This window comes from Coenobita brevimanus, chromosome 83, assembly GCF_032717465.1.
Source record: "Coenobita brevimanus isolate Jiangsu-jjx chromosome 83, ASM3271746v2, whole genome shotgun sequence".
NCBI lineage: Eukaryota > Metazoa > Arthropoda > Malacostraca > Decapoda > Coenobitidae > Coenobita > Coenobita brevimanus.
Window position 1 is genome coordinate 4107339 of NC_137036.1, and position 16600 is coordinate 4123938.

The following is a 16600-nucleotide window of genomic DNA, read 5'->3' on the forward strand; positions in this document are numbered from 1 at the left end:
CTCATCATTCAAGCCTCCGGGATCCTGGCTCTATCTGATATAAATATACGAGATGAAATTCAGGCGGGAAAACAAAGCCGTGGGCCTGTGAGCAAACAGTGAAATACTAGAATGCACCAGAGAAGAGTGTCCATTGAATTTAGTGAAAAGGTGACATTACTGGGGAGCAACTATACTCTTTTACCTCAACCTGTACTGGACCTTCGTGCTTTTGCAGCATATTCCACTTAGTCCAATGGAAGAAAAGGATAACACAAGGTTTCCACACTATTTCCTTGGCACTTCTTTCTGACTAGCATCATAGTTTAGTGTCCACAGCCTACACATTTACAACTCGGCCTTCAAAATGGAGATAAGGTAATTTTACGCCAATTTAAGGGCCAAAGATGAGATGGAGGGATGGAGTGGAGAGGTATATGAGAGAGGGGTGTGTGAGCTGTGAGTAGGGCAGTGAAATGGCGGGGGACAGGGCGACATGGAGACGATTTGTTTGTGGCCACCCCGTTCGGGATTAAGGCGTCTGGCAATTGATAGATAGATAGAAAAGTTTTTTTTTTTTATTTTTTTTATTTTTTTACTGGTGGTGAAATTCCAACATATAATCGAATCTACAGGACAGTTTCATAAAATGAAGACGGAAGGCTGGTGGTCAAAAGTAAAATAGTCAATAAAGAGAACTAAAGAAGAAGTTGAAAAAAAAAAAAAGGCAAGCGTGACTACGAAGGCCGGAAGGGTTGCACTCCCACTCATAGCGTGATCATGACAAACACAGATATCCTTGGCCGAGGTTGCCACACGTCTTTGCGTAAAAAAGGACAGATGCATCGTAAAAACCAGGACATTTGAGAGAGAGAGAGAGAGAGAGGAAGATTAATAGATTAGAAACAAAAATCACACATACCTATAGTCGAATAACTGATTGACAACATCTGGTCAAAAGAATCCCCTTCACCGAATTCGTCTGCATCAGTGGGAGTTCAGGGGCTTGCATGGTCCTCTCTACATGCTGCCTCGACTGATGTTTTCCCTTCCAGATCCTCGTAAATCTTGCTTGAGAAACGTGCTTGCATTTTTTCACTTAGTACAAAGTTATGACAGCAGATTTCATTGTCGTGTAGGCGTGTTCTGACTCTTAGAATTGCCTCAAGGTAACGCGTGCTTAATTTGTTTCTTGCATTGGCTTTTGCATTTGTATCATCAAGAAAATACCCGTTCAAAGAAGGCTGTACTTAAAGAATACAGAGTGAGTTCACTGTAATAGCTGCCAACTCTAGGTAACATTTTTCTCCTATTACATTGTCCTATTTTGAAAGAAATGTCCTAAACTTTACAGGGTCTGTTGATATTTCTGAGTCAGGGAATCCTTCTTGCCAGTTCATTTTCACTGAGATGTGATCATACTGGTTTGCAACTTTTTGTACATCGAAATTTTCTTTTCTTGCCAATTTTTCCAAGGGACGATTGCTAAATCGTGGTTTCATTTGGCTGAGACATTTCTTAGGGCTGAGATATTTCATGTATTTCATCTTCACAAGTGGCTTCTCAGTTCTTTTATCTGTTTTCCTGCCTCAAGGACAAAATCATAGCAGCGTTGCTGGATTGTAATCATCCTCTGATTACCAGTGTTGCTGGACTTCAAGTCATGTTCAAATTTGTCACCATCCTTAGTCACTTCATCACCAAGGCAGTTGCCGCTGGCGAAAATCCATGCATACTTTTTGAAGAGAAAGTCTCTTTACTCTTCAGGTTCTTGAAATTACTTTGTGGGATCAGGCTTTGATGCCTGGAAAGCAGCATTTAGAGTTTCAGTTTTAATAAGAGGACAGACAAAAGTAATATACATCTTATTAACTTCATCAAGGAGCACATTGCTCAGTGTTCGGGCAGTACAGTTTTTGTTATCAATACAGCAGAAATATGCCTTTAGCTCATCCTACTGGGTAAATAGAAAAAAATATATATTTACCTTGCACAAGGCATCGTGTGGCTCTTGGAGCTGCAAACTTCTCATTATATTCATTTCCACAGTTCGTAATGACATAGATTTTCTTGTAATCTGGTCAGTGCAAAGACCTTAAATGGAACCAGTGGAGTATTTCAGAAATTAGATAGAGCAAAGAAGCAGGCAGAATACTGAACGTTTTTTCAGCACACAAGGCTAAACTGTGACGTGTGCATGAGATGAACTGAATATCTGGGTTAATACCTCTAAACCTTGAAAATATAGTGTTTGCATCACCAGAGACATTTCGCACCATCAAAGTCGACCCCACATGACCTTGACCATTGAACCCTTGACCTAGCTGACCTAATCAATTCATCATCCCACACTGCAGCACTAACATAAGTCTGGTGGAAATCCTTAAGGGGTTCAGGAGATATCGCACTAAGAAGAGTTTTACAAACGCGTGAACGAGATGGACAGACCAACCACTTAATTCTCCACTATCATTGGTGGGTGGAGGCACATAGAGGGATAAAGGTATAGAGTAACGCTGATAAAAAGGGATGGTGATGAAAACAGATGATGCTAATGGTACGAGTAGTATGGCAACGCAGGATATGATACAGCTTAGCATTACTGATGTTACACGTATTGGACCAATAAACAACAGCATGCAGAGCACCTTGACGAGCATAACCTTTCTAGTGCTGTGTGTTAATAGTAAGTGATAAACATATTTCATGGATGGTTTCTAGTGAAGTAAATGACAAATATTTGGTGAAACGTAGAGGTGTATGGTATGTAGGAGAACTACTGGGCCTTGGGAGCAGCTTGTAAAGCCTATGCCCAGAGTCGTACACATAAAAAAGAAAAAAAATGACCTGCTTCCTGGTAATAAAAGGTAATAAGTTGACGATAAATGTACTGCCTTCTAGTGAACAGCCAAGTTATGTTAGGCAGAGACAACTGTACTGTTTTCTAAGGAAGTATTAACTTATTTCCAATGAATAAATAATAAACGTATTGTTTCCTAGTTGTTGTTGATCAGTCCCGGTCTGTCTGACAAAACAGGCCCATCAACCTCAGGCAAACAACCACCCCCGCAGGGCTGTCCTGTGCAGTGAACCGATGTTCCCCAGCAGCAGACAGCGAGGCGCGGTGAGGAGTGTGAAGATTTGGTTCCCGGTGGACGCGACATTTGCGTCTCTCCACACAGCTAACAGAGACAAAATAAATGGCTCAATATCACCCCGTTATTTGGTTACATGGTTGCTACCCAGTGTTATTAATGGTTTCCTGGGTTAAAGGAAACCATTTGGATTCAGTCAATGTAGAGTCACCCGAAGAGGAAAGTAGCAAAAAATAATAGGGAGGATGGGAGAAATTTGAAGAGAGGAGGGCAGACAGAAAAAGAACGATAAAGTTGAAGGAAGAAGTAGGCAGCGCCATATCAAGTGAGTGGATGATGGTTGCCACCACTTGCCACCAGTGCTTCCCAGTGAAAAAAAGTGAACAAAATGCATGAGCAGCTCTCACGTACCTCCAAACAGCAGGAAGAACAGCACCTTGATGGGTATAAACTGCTTCTTTACGAGATCCTTACGTACTCGGGTCATCCATAATGGCGTCCTTCTCCCACACATTCTCGTCTCTGTCCCCTCCTCAATCCTCACTTCTTCATCTTTAACACATCCCCCATTCTTCCTCCCTTCCTCAGTCTTCTTGCCAACCTCTCTCATCGCCCCTTCATCTCCATTTGCAAACATTTGTACGTCAATTCCACGTTCGGTACTCTTCAAGCCATTTCCTATTTTGCCAACGTTTTCTTTTGAGTCACGGCCATTTTCAATCTTTTTTACTTCCTCTTCCATGGGTCCATTCATGATCTTGCTGTTATTGTCCTTTCCAAGTTCAACATTTTTCCCATCGTCTGTCAAGAAGGTGCTGTTCACTTCTCCTTTGTTCTCGATACTGTTCGTATTTTCCATCTTGTTCGCGCCACTTTCAAACTTATTTACATTTTCGTCCGTGGGTTTATTATTGTTCGTACTCCCACTGTCGTTTACAGGTGTCTATTTCCCATCTTCCAGGCTCATATTTTTGGTGTTGTTTTGAAATTTATTATCAGTTTCGGCGTATTCTCCACTGTCTATGTTTCTGTGTCTGTTGTTTCAATATCAACTGCATATTCTGCACTGCTCTCAGGTGCTGCTTCTCTCTCGTCCTCGCTGTCCGTCCCACATGCCATCTGTCAGGAAAGATATCAAAGTTCAACATTAGAGTCATTATCAGTATTGTCTTCATTCATCAAAGTAATTAAAATCCCATCCCTTGCTCATACATCACCGTCATCATCACCATTACACTCGCGAAGCATGAGCGGGTGCTGTTTTGATCGACGTGTGTGTGTGTGTGTGTGTGTGTGTGTGTGTGTGTGTGTGTGTGTGTGTGTGTGTGTGTGTGTGTGTGTGTGTACAAAATATATCAAAAAGTTTGTCTCTGGTTATAATCACACTTGGTGGTAAGGTAGAGGGACCTCCCATGCGATTTCTTTTTTTTTTGGGGGGGGGAGGGGGAAGAGGGAGAACAATACATCATAGGTCAAGGTCACGCGGGAAGATCAAAGCGTGACCTAGCAAGACCAGCTAAAGCATTTTTTTTTTTTCTTAGACCAAACTTGGTGCACGGGCTGAGAGTAATTAAAAAAAAAGGAATTAAATTTTGAGGACAGCCAAGGTCACAGGAAAAGGCTTAAAATCAAGGTTACAAGGCGGGTCAGTCTGAGCAGGTCAGAACCGATTGGGAAGAAAGTTGGTGGAAGTGTTGAGGGTCAGGGAAGAATGAAGTTGTTTGATTTGACTTTGAAAGGGAAGAAAACTGATGGAAGTGTTAAGGGTCAGGCAAGAGTGCAGTTGTTTGATTTGACTTTGAAAGCACTGGGTTGAAAATCAGGTTGACAGGGCAAAGGAAACTGTAGCATCCTTATGTGATTTGTAAAGGAAGGTGTTGGACTCCTGGATTGTTCCTTCTTGTTAGCATTATGATGTTATAGATAGATAGATGGATAGATAGATAGACTCAATTAATAATGAGGTATATAAACTGACAGGTATATCAAAAGCAAATTAAATACCACCATCACCATCAAAACTACTAATCATTTTTTGCTGAATAAAATCGTTTGTTCGTTGCATCACTGAAGGAAAGGACAACGGACTGTAAATGTGCAACCCACCACCCCTTCTCTCTCTCTCTCTCTCTCTCTCTCTCTCTCTCTCTCATTATACTCACCAGCACGATCCCCGGGTCCAGTAACAGGTATTTAATGACTCAAGACATAAATGGCAGTGTTTACCAGTTGGAGAGAGAGAGAGAGAGAGAGAGAGAGAGAGAGAGAGAGAGAGAGAGAGAGAGAGAAAGAGAGACAGACAGACAGACAGACAGACACACACACACACACACACACACACACACACACACACACACTGGTGCAGTGGTAACGTTCTCGCATGCCAACTTGGACGGGAGTTCGCGCCTCGCTCAAGTTGCGAAAAGTTTCACTGACGAAGTGGGTGGTTACTCTCCCCCTTGAGCAAGGGGACGGGTGTGTACGTGTGTGAAGGTCACAGTCTTGCCCTTAGATCGGACTATATGAGCTCTCAGCTCCCTTCCGGGAGGGTAAAAGCTGACGATCACGACCATTAAGTGATCCTGACCGACCCGGTGAATTACACACACACACAGAGGGAGACAGAGACAGACAGACAGACACACACACACAGGAACACTCACGCTGGTTTCAATGCCGTATATTTCACCTTGTCCCTTGCCACTCAAATTTGACCTATTACTCCCCATATAGAATCACTTCATCCTTCCTTCACGTCTAAGTCTTCCGTCAACAGTGCTGCAGGTCAGACAAGAACTGTTTGCGTTGGCTGCGTCCACTGACATTCAATAGTCATTCCCTGTGACTTTGAACTTTCCTGTGACTTTGAACTTTCCTGTGACTTTGAACTTCCTTGTGACTTTGAACTTCCTTGTGACTTTGAACTTTCCTGTGACTTTGAACTTCCTTGTGACTTTGAACTCTCCTGTGACTTTGAACTTCCTTGTGACTTTGAACTTCCTTGTGACTTTGAACTCTCCTGTGACTTTGAACTTCCTTGTGACTTTGAACTTCCTTGTGACTTTGAACTTACTTGTGACTTTGAACTTTCCTGTGACTTTGAACTTTCCTGTGGCTTTGAACTTTCCTGTGGCTTTGAACTTTCCTGTGGCTTTGAACTTCCTCGTGACTTTGAACTTTCCTGTGACTTTGAACTTCCTCGTGCCTTTGAACTTTTCTGTGACTTTGAACTTCCTTGTGACTTTGAACTTTCCTGTGGCTTTGAACTTTCCTGTGGCTTTGAACTTCCTCGTGACTTTGAACTTCCTTGTGACTTTGAACTTTCCTGTGGCTTTGAACTTTCCTGTGGCTTTGAACTTTCCTGTGGCTTTGAACTTTCCTGTGGCTTTGAACTTCCTTGTGACTTTGAACTTCCTTGTGGCTTTGAACTTTCCTGTGGCTTTGAACTTTCCTGTGGCTTTGAACTTCCTCGTGACTTTGAACTTTGACTGTTTGTAAAATGGAATACCGTCATCGTTGTTTGAAACTGACGGCTTCCATCAAGATTTGTCTCCATTGGAAAAAAACTGTTGAACTGACTTTGCCCAGTTACCAGACCCTTTGACCTATTGTCCTCTCACTCTCTTGGGTGATCCTCAACTCATCCTCCAAGATTGATCCTGATCAGGTCAAAAGTGGCGTAGTTATTTTGCTCACAGACACACGAGTCGAATTTTGACCCTGCCCTCTGACACTGACCTTCCACTGACTGTACTCTAAACTGAATACCTTCCTTCTTGCCTGATCTTTAACACCTCCACAACGTATAAGCTAAGATGTAAATTATGAACTGCCGTTGCCCCTGGACCCCGGCTTTTGACCTTCCCCTGTGTGGTGGGTCTCCATATTATAATTGCAAATCATACTAGATAGATAGATAAATAGATAGATAGAGAGACAGATAGAAGCAGGAAGTCAAATGATGAGAAGGTGTTGTGTTTGCGAGAAGCGAGCAGCGCTAAACATGCTTACACGGAGGAAAGCTGACGACAGCGGCCAGTAAGGAGATGATGCAGTTAGCTGTCAGCAGTCCTCTCGTGAGAAAGGTCTGGTTGCCATGAGGAACATACGTGACGCATCCTTACTACACCAGATTTTAGGAAAGAGAGTTTAGAAGGAGACAAGCGACCCTATAGAGAGGTCGAGACGGAGATTAGCTTTAGAACAGAGAGAGAGAGAGAGATAGCGAGACAGGGAGGTAGCTACCCAGGACTTATACTATTATACCTGTTTAATATTTCCAAGACAAATAAAAATAGTCCCATACTATTCTTTACCTCTCCCGTCACTACATGACATCTGGTGGGGAAACTACTACAAGATATAAAAGCCGCTCGACCACAAGTCTAAAATATACTTCTCTACAATTAACTACAAAGTCTTTATGACATTTGGTGGCAGCGAACGTATACGAACCTCGTCTACGAATCAACATTAAATTCCTACAAAATATCAAGATTGACAACAACCAACAATATCAGCTCCTGCCCCCTCCGTCTCCCAGATCATTACGCTGATGCAGAGGTCAAGAGATCACTCGACGCCTTGCAAGTAGCTTAACGACAAACCAGCAAATCTGCGGACATCGTCTCCGAATTAAAAGCAAATTTCTACAAAAGCAACCGAGACTACAAGGTTAGCTTCAGTTCTACAAAGTCTACAGCCATCTACAATCAACTACAGCCATCTACAATCAACTACAATTAACAACTCTACGTCGTCTGTATAATCTTCTACACGCACCTACAAGTAGCGGCAGTCTTCATCCCACAACGAATAAATCACTAGAGAAAAGGACAGAGAAAACTTCCACATAGAATAAAGGGAACAAACAAACGAAGAGTGAGACACGATTTACAACTCATCTTACTCACTCGTCTTCACTCAAGTTACTCATCGCTACTCATTCACTCACCACAGCTACCAGTGTGGGAAGTTGAGGTCATCATGCGTGCTTGCTGAACAGACGCCACGTCAGTCAACACACCACCTGCACCACCACTCACACCATTTCCCACCACGGTAAAAATTAGTAAGTTACATAGTTACTTCATTTATACAATACACAGTGATAGACAATAAGCTTCTGCACAAACATATAAAACGTGCTGTATAGTTACAGTTTAAATACACATACTTACTTCAGTTATCTCCATAACTCAAACACTAAATAATCACCAACAATAAATATTCTACACTGTATATATTCATTCATTTATTATAACATTTATTTACTACCAACGAGTGTTACCATTCATACCTACATAAAATACGTGTTTCATACATACAATTATACATTATTATATCTACAAGCGATAAAGAAAATATACCATCACAGTTACTCAGTGAGCAATTAAAAGAACTGTATTAAACATTTATTAATTAAAGCTACCTAGTGGAAACATACAAATTAAGTTACAAGGTAAACTAGAAAAAAAAAAAAATGGCCAACACAAATGCCGTTAGCAAGAGTGAACATCTTCAACACAATCGTGAAGACAATGATTTCCACACAGTGCTGACACACATATTACTCACGAGAGGTACAGGTGAACAAGTCAGTGTGTATAGTTAATACTGTATATATGTATATATATTTTTTTTATATAAAATAACAAAATATGGGACTATATAATATCATTTTATAGTATCTGTGCAATATAAACTAAACTTTGAAAAAGTATCCCAAGAAAATTAGCCAGTAATTATGTAACCATGAACAACATGGAAACAAGCGTACACAAGCAAAGAGAAACAAACTATGGAAAATCAATACATACAAAAAAAAAAAGAAAGAAAGAAAGAAAAGTAAAACAGAAAAAAGAGAAATAGAGTAAGATCACATAACAAACAAATGAAAATAAGTGTAAGTGTTACTACATAAGCCAAAATACCACATAAACTACAAACAAAAAAAGCAAATTGTTGTCTCCACATACAAGTGGCACGACACATCATCACTATCATCGACCGCAGCATATGTTAGGACTGCAGTTATTACAATTGTTACTCCATATTATAATTATGTAACGACAAACGATTGCATTATGTTACACTTTGCCAATTATGTAACAGTTGCATTAACAAGATGTAACTTTTATGTAACTTTAACTACAATTATGTACCTACAAACGATATGTAACAATTATGTAACGACAAACGATTGCATTATGTTACACTTTGCCAATTATGTAACAGTTGCATTAACAAGATGTAACTTTTATGTAACTTTAACTACAATTATGTACCTACAAACGATATGTAACAATTATGTAACGACAAACGATTGCATTATGTTACACTTTGCCAATTATGTAACAGTTGCATTAACAAGATGTAACTTTTATGTAACTTTAACAACAATTATGTACCTACAAACGATATGTAACAATTATGTAACGACAAAACAGTTGCATTAACAAGATGTAACTTTTATGTAACTATAATTATAAGGCCAACACAATTATGCATTAACACAATATTTGGTAACAATTCATAAAATGTTACAATTATGTAGTACCACAATGTTAGTACAATATTATAAGTCATACAATTATAGCACAATTCTATATTACCAGTATCATCATACAAGTTAGGTGAAATATTAGACATTACTAAAGTGATAACTCAAATATGTAATGTATAACCTAGCAGTATTACCATTGCACAATTATATGCGTACGTCTGTTGTACATGCACGTCTTACAAGTGTTATACAACAACCATTGCATTTATTCAAATATGTATACAACTTGTTTAAATGTAATATTACTGAATAATCACTATTTACTATGAATAATATATGTATACAATATTCATACAATTATGTTACTTTACAATATTATGTATTTCACTTAATTAGCTTATAAGTTCATTATAATGTGTATGTAGTATGTATTAATATATTATAACTATTAAATGTCGATGGTACGCCATTTTTGCGCGGCAGAGCAATGTGGTGGGTCTCCATATTATAATTGCAAATCATACTAGATAGATAGATAAATAGATAGATAGAGAGACAGATAGAAGCAGGAAGTCAAATGATGAGAAGGTGTTGTGTTTGCGAGAAGCGAGCAGCGCTAAACATGCTTACACGGAGGAAAGCTGACGACAGCGGCCAGTAAGGAGATGATGCAGTTAGCTGTCAGCAGTCCTCTCGTGAGAAAGGTCTGGTTGCCATGAGGAACATACGTGACGCATCCTTACTACACCAGATTTTAGGAAAGAGAGTTTAGAAGGAGACAAGCGACCCTATAGAGAGGTCGAGACGGAGATTAGCTTTAGAACAGAGAGAGAGAGAGAGATAGCGAGACAGGGAGGTAGCTACCCAGGACTTATACTATTATACCTGTTTAATATTTCCAAGACAAATAAAAATAGTCCCATACTATTCTTTACCTCTCCCGTCACTACATGACATCTGGTGGGGAAACTACTACAAGATATAAAAGCCGCTCGACCACAAGTCTAAAATATACTTCTCTACAATTAACTACAAAGTCTTTATGACCTTGACCTTTGAACGTTCTCATAATGGAATCCGTTTAGTTCGCCTTATCCTTAACCCTCCTGGATCCTGTCCATCCCTTTCTATTATTTCAATCAGAGAGTGTCCTTGTTATTTTAGTCTTCTTGCCACAACTTGATATTATTCCATTCTACAAGGGGATCTCCCTAGTGCAAAGGTTAATGGGAACTATAGCTAACACCTCCGTCTCTATGTTTACCTTTGCAGAATAGAATCGTTTGAAGCTGACAAGAAAAAGCAGTTATAAAAAAGACATCAGCTTGGCGAAGGATTTAATGAAGTGTGCATCAACCCCGTCCATAAAGTAATCCCTCTAAGCAGGATTAAATCGACTGAGGAATAAAATGAAAAGACGCTGTGGTGCTGAAAGGCTTAATCTCTAGTAAACGATAATGTGTGTGTTGTACAGTGGCCACCACAAGTCCTGTCGCCTCTACTGCTTCCCTCATCTACCTTGAACTAAATCTACTTTCATCTACCTTGAATTAAATCTACTTTGAATTAAATCTACTTTGAACTAAATCTACCTTGAACCAAATCTACTTTCATCTACCTTGAATTAAATCTACCTTGAACCAAATCTATTTTCATCTACCTGAAACTAAATCTACCTTGAACCAAATCTACTTTCATCTACCTTGAATTAAATCTACCTTGAACCAAATCTACTTTCATCTACCTGAAACTAAATCTATTTTGAACTAAATCCACCTTCATCTACCTTGAACTAAATCTGCCTTGAACTAAATCTACCTTGAACTAAATCTACCTTGAACTAAATCTATCTTGAACTAAATCTACCTTGAACTATATAAATCTACCTTGCACTAAATCTACCTTGAACTAAATAAATCTACCTTGCACTAAATCTACCTTGAACTAAATCTACCTTGAACTAAATCTGCCTTGAACTAAATCTGCCTTGAACTAAATCTGCCTTGAACTAAATCTGCCTTGAACTAAATCTGCCTTGAACTAAATCTGCCTTGAACTAAATCTGCCTTGAACTAAATCTGCCTTGAACTAAATCTGCCTTGAACTAAATCTACCAATGTATGTATGTATGAATGTATAACTGCAGAATCTACATCTGTCTATCTATCTATCTGTCTGTTTGGTTATCTTTCTATCTAGCTATCTATCTGTCTATCTATCTATCTGTCTATTCATCTATCTATCTATCTGTTTATCTGTCTATCTATCTATCTATCGGTCTATCTGTTTCTCTATATCTATCTAAATATACAGTATAGATATATCAGCAGAATCCACACCTATCTATCAATCCATCTGTCTATCTATCTACACCTATGCATCTATCTGTCTATCTATCTATCATCATGTGTTTTCCCAGGCGAGATCATTATAACATGTTGCTTGTAATGCTGGGTCTGCCTCTTCACCCCAATGACGTCTATCTATCTATCTATCTATTGCCAGACGCCTTAATGCAGTGAGGGGTGGCCACAAACAAATCGCCTCCATATCGCCCTGTCCCCCGCCATTTCATTGCCCTGCTCCCGGCTCGCATCCCCCTCTCTCATATACCTCTCCACTCCATCCCTCCATCTCATCCTTGACCTTCCCCTCCACGGTCATTGCAATCACGTGAATTTATTGCCTTAGATACTGTGAACTGGAGGGGTTAGATAGAGATTTTATTAAGCCCTATATTACTACTGGTCTGTCCTTAGTTGACCCCTACACTGGTCTGTCCTTAGTTGACCCCTGCACTGGTCAGTCCTTAGTTGACCTCTACACTGGTCTGTCCTTAGTTGACCCCTACACTGGTGTGTCCTTAGTTGACCCCTGCACTGGTCAGTCCTTAGTTGACCTCTACACTGGTCTGTCCTTAGTTGACCCCTACACTGGTCTGTCCTTAGTTGACCTCTACACTGGTCAGTCCTTAGTTGACCCCTGCACTGGTCTGTCCTTAGTTGACCCCTGCACTGGTCAGTCCTTAGTTGACCCCTGCACTGGTCAGTCCTTAGTTGACCTCTACACTGGTCAGTCCTTAGTTGACCTCTACACTGGTCTGTCCTTAGTTGACCTCTACACTGGTCAGTCCTTAGTTGGCCTCTACACTGGTCTGTCCATAGTTGACCTCTGCACTACTACTGGTCTGTCCTTAGTTGATTAAAAAAAAAAAAAAAAGTCCTTTACTGGTAACCAAATAAATCTCCATCGGACTTAAGTGGCAAGAGAACATCGTCAAGGTGAAGGAGTTTATGCAGCTGCACCTAACCCTTGCAAGACCTGGCCTGGCTGCAGGAAACTCAAAAAAAAAAAAAAAAAAAAAAAAAAGTCGTGGCGCGTGACTCTGAGGTTGTTATTATCGTGCCCTGGCAACCTACCCCTCAACAGTGCATCCAGTTTCGTGTATAATATGAGACACATGTGATTCGTGTATAGCATGTTCGTGTATGATAATAACCGTGTATAATATATTCGTGTATAATAATATGATTCGTGTATAATATGATACGAAATCGGATGCCCTCTTGAATGGTAGGTTGCCAGGGTACGATAATGACAAGCTCAGAGTCGTGCGCCGCGACTTTTTTGTTTTTTATAGTGATCCTTCAGCTTTTTGTATCTCAACACCCCGAGGTTCGATTCCATGTCGACCTAGTGCCCCCTCTCTAATAATATTACTCCTCTCACCTTCAGTTTCCCGAAAAAAAATAAATAAATAAATAAAATGAGAATGGCTGTGAGCAAAGAGTTGAATTTTGTGAGCGATTTCATTTTTGTTACCTGCAAAATAACATTCATACAAAACTTATTATTATTATTGCTTCACTGCCACACTGTTTCCCACATTACATTTTGGTACAACACTAGCTTTTTTTTTAATGCAAGGACGAGGGAACTAAAGGCCAGGAGTCCATAAACTGTTCCCTCCAAGAAAAAACAGAAACAAGATAACAGAGAGCCAAATTCAAGATCCGTTCATTTCGAGATGCCTGGACACTGCATTTAAAAGAGTGGAGATCATAGGCAGTAGGAAATACAGACGAAGATAGTTCACTGAGTGCCATTCTTACTGTGGGACGCATGAACCTTGTACTCCTGTTTTTTTTTTTTTTTTTTTTTAAGCTAAAAAACCTCAGTTCTCTGGTGCAATTACTCTATATTTTTTTTTTTTTTTTTCCGGATGTCTTTCTGTATAACCCCAAGAGTCCATTTCAGTGTCCCCTAAAGACGTCGAGCCGCTGCTTTAAGAACATCTGATGTAAAGTCTCTCCCAGCAAAAATAATAACTAGAAAACGGAAACTGGCACGAGCAATTCCAGTAACTCACCACACGACAAGGCCATCCAATTTCTTCCTTAGTTCGCCTGCAGGGGCCGACTTATTCCCCAGTAACTATCGCTGGACCCGGTGATTTCAACTGGCTTCATATAGTGTTCCATAAAACATAAATTTTGAACTTTGACCTTGACTGTGACCTTGAGTTTTGGGTCAAGGTCATTCATACTTAGTAGCCATACATAGCATAGCAAGTTCTATAAATGTACAAAGCATGGTGATTGTAGACCAATTCTATTTTTTTTTTAATTATGCACTCAATGACCCCCAACTACTTTCCATTGACCCCTTGGTGATCTCAGAAACTACTGGCCCAAATGGGCCCATAGTCATTTCAGACCTGCTCCCCGACCTTGACTATATCCCACAAGAATTCCAAGTCTGTACCTTTAGCGGTTTCTGAGAATCCGCAAATAGACTATTATTACAGGTTTTTGGCAGTAACTGGACAACAAGTGCTGGGAACTGGATGATACTGGCTCATATGAAGCCGCCAGCTGGGGGACTTTAATAATAATAATAATAATAATAATAATGAAGATAATAATAAACGTCATGGCATTGGAAGGGACAGTTTTGCAGCTACGAATTACGTATATTGCATTTTGTTTATGTAAGATAATTTTACTGTGTTTAAGACGAGCCTGTGGCAACTAAAATGTTAATCCCTCCATTAACAGCACTCGTTTTACTCTAACTTGGCCTAAAATTGCCATTCCTCCATCTTGAATCCTCAGTTCTAACAACAGATCAACACTAGAATATGATGCTAGTCATAAAGAAGTGTTATGGAGGGGATGGTGAGCTGTGGGGTTGTTTTCTGCCACTGAGCTACGTGGAATAAGCTGCAAAAGGACGAAAATCTGGGCCAAGTTACGGTGAAAGAGGCATAGGAATAACTCTAGTATTATGTCTGCAAACCCGTAGTCAGTTATCCAAATGATACACACACACACACACACACACACACACACACACACACACACACAGAGGAAATCGAACTTTTTTGAAGATATACGTGCAAACTTCAACCTAACTTTCAACAGCCTGTCACCAAAACTGCAATGATCTTCCCGAAATTGAAAACCACCATCACACAATCACGTAGAAAAATAAAGCTTGTAGTGGTGAAATGAGAGAGAGAGAGAGAGAGAGAGAGAGAGAGAGAGAGAGAGAGAGAGAGAGAGAGAGAGAGAGAGAGAGAGAGAGAAACAATTGTAGTGAAATATGGAGAAATGGTCAGTAACTAATAACTGGAGCAACAACAACAGTAATAATAATAATAATAATAATAATAATAATAATAATAACAAATAAAAATAAACTTGGGGTGGGATGCTGGAACAAATTTCCGATCAGTTCTCTGTGGTAACTAAGATCAGATTTTGTGTGAAGAAGGTGAGACGGGAAAGGTGCATTCCTTCCCTTGTCATTTTATATATAAGAAATATTTCCCTTGTAACTAATATATACATCTTACAGGATCAACGAGAGTCAAGGAAAATCCAGCACCTTCCTTGCCCTTCATTAAAAACAAGAATGAAAAGTTGCGATATGAAACAGATCGTAAATTCGTAAATCTGGTCACAGTATGTCTAGCCGTCAACAAATTCTGACGACCACCTCTCCGAGAATACCTCTTACCCATGTGTGGTGAAGGTGGCGAGACTGAGAGCCATCACAGCTACACCCTACATTCACTTTCATATTTTGTATCTTGCACACACTTCCAGACTCAGTCACCAATCCTTGTCTGTCCCATTCATTTTCTCTTACCAGAACAGTACCATCAGTACACAACTGTACAGGAAATTTGAACGCCTTATCTGCTTTTCTGTCTTTTTCTCATACACACACTGGTTACATCTTAATAAATTATTTTTTCCCCCCAAGAGAAAATCCTTGCTTCGAGACATTAGGCCTCCCGTTATCTGTGCTTCTTATATACCCTCTCCCACTTGGACAGACACATTCATTGTCCTCCCTTGTAATTCTCACAGGTGTCTCTCGGTGGATAACTTACAGATGTGTGGCGAGGCAGCGACAGAGAGAGCCAGCACAGCCGACCACCACCACGTCTTGACTTCCACTGCATCAGCTGGTACTGGTAGGGAGGAGCCTCCTCCTCCGAGGAGAGACGGCGTCCTGTTTACCACTCCCGGCAGACCGCAGCCTTACCAGTTGCCAGTTAGTAAGTTCAGGGCCTCATTAACGAACAGGTGCGTTGCATCTTGTGTAAGTGATTGCCTGAGTTATAGCGCACTATTAAGTTGGTATGATGACAAAAGAAAACAATGAAACACACCATTGTTAACACTGGCTGGCAACGACGCTTACTGCCTCAACACTGTCACTGTCACTAATAACGAAAGACTTTCCCTCTCAAAACTTGTTATTCTGACCCATAGCCTAATGCTTCCCAATTTAAATGTCCTTAACAGGAAGATTCAGACGCATTGTTGCCTCTCATAACCTTCTTCCCTACCTTCAGTCCGCCAAGGATGCATCACTGGCATTCTTCCCATCTTCTTTCTGATTATTAGTCTTCCTCCTTCCGAACTTTGGCAAAACCTTTGTCATTGCACTTAACATTTCAGAGGCTTACGACCAATTATGTCACAAATCTTTAATTTCCCAGCTACCC

The 16600-nt window shown here is 40.2% G+C and overlaps 1 protein-coding gene across 1 annotated transcript in view; it reads right to left on the reverse strand.

The window, feature by feature from the left end:
- LOC145409859 (uncharacterized) overlaps window positions 1–3933 on the reverse strand; it is a 45599-nt gene extending 41666 nt beyond the window's left edge. The window contains exon 1 of the mRNA XM_080280141.1: window positions 3486–3933. Within this exon, the coding sequence (XP_080136267.1) occupies window positions 3486–3933 (448 nt within the window). The remainder of the gene's footprint in view (window positions 1–3485) is intronic.
- Between the last annotated feature and the right edge of the window lie 12667 nt (window positions 3934–16600).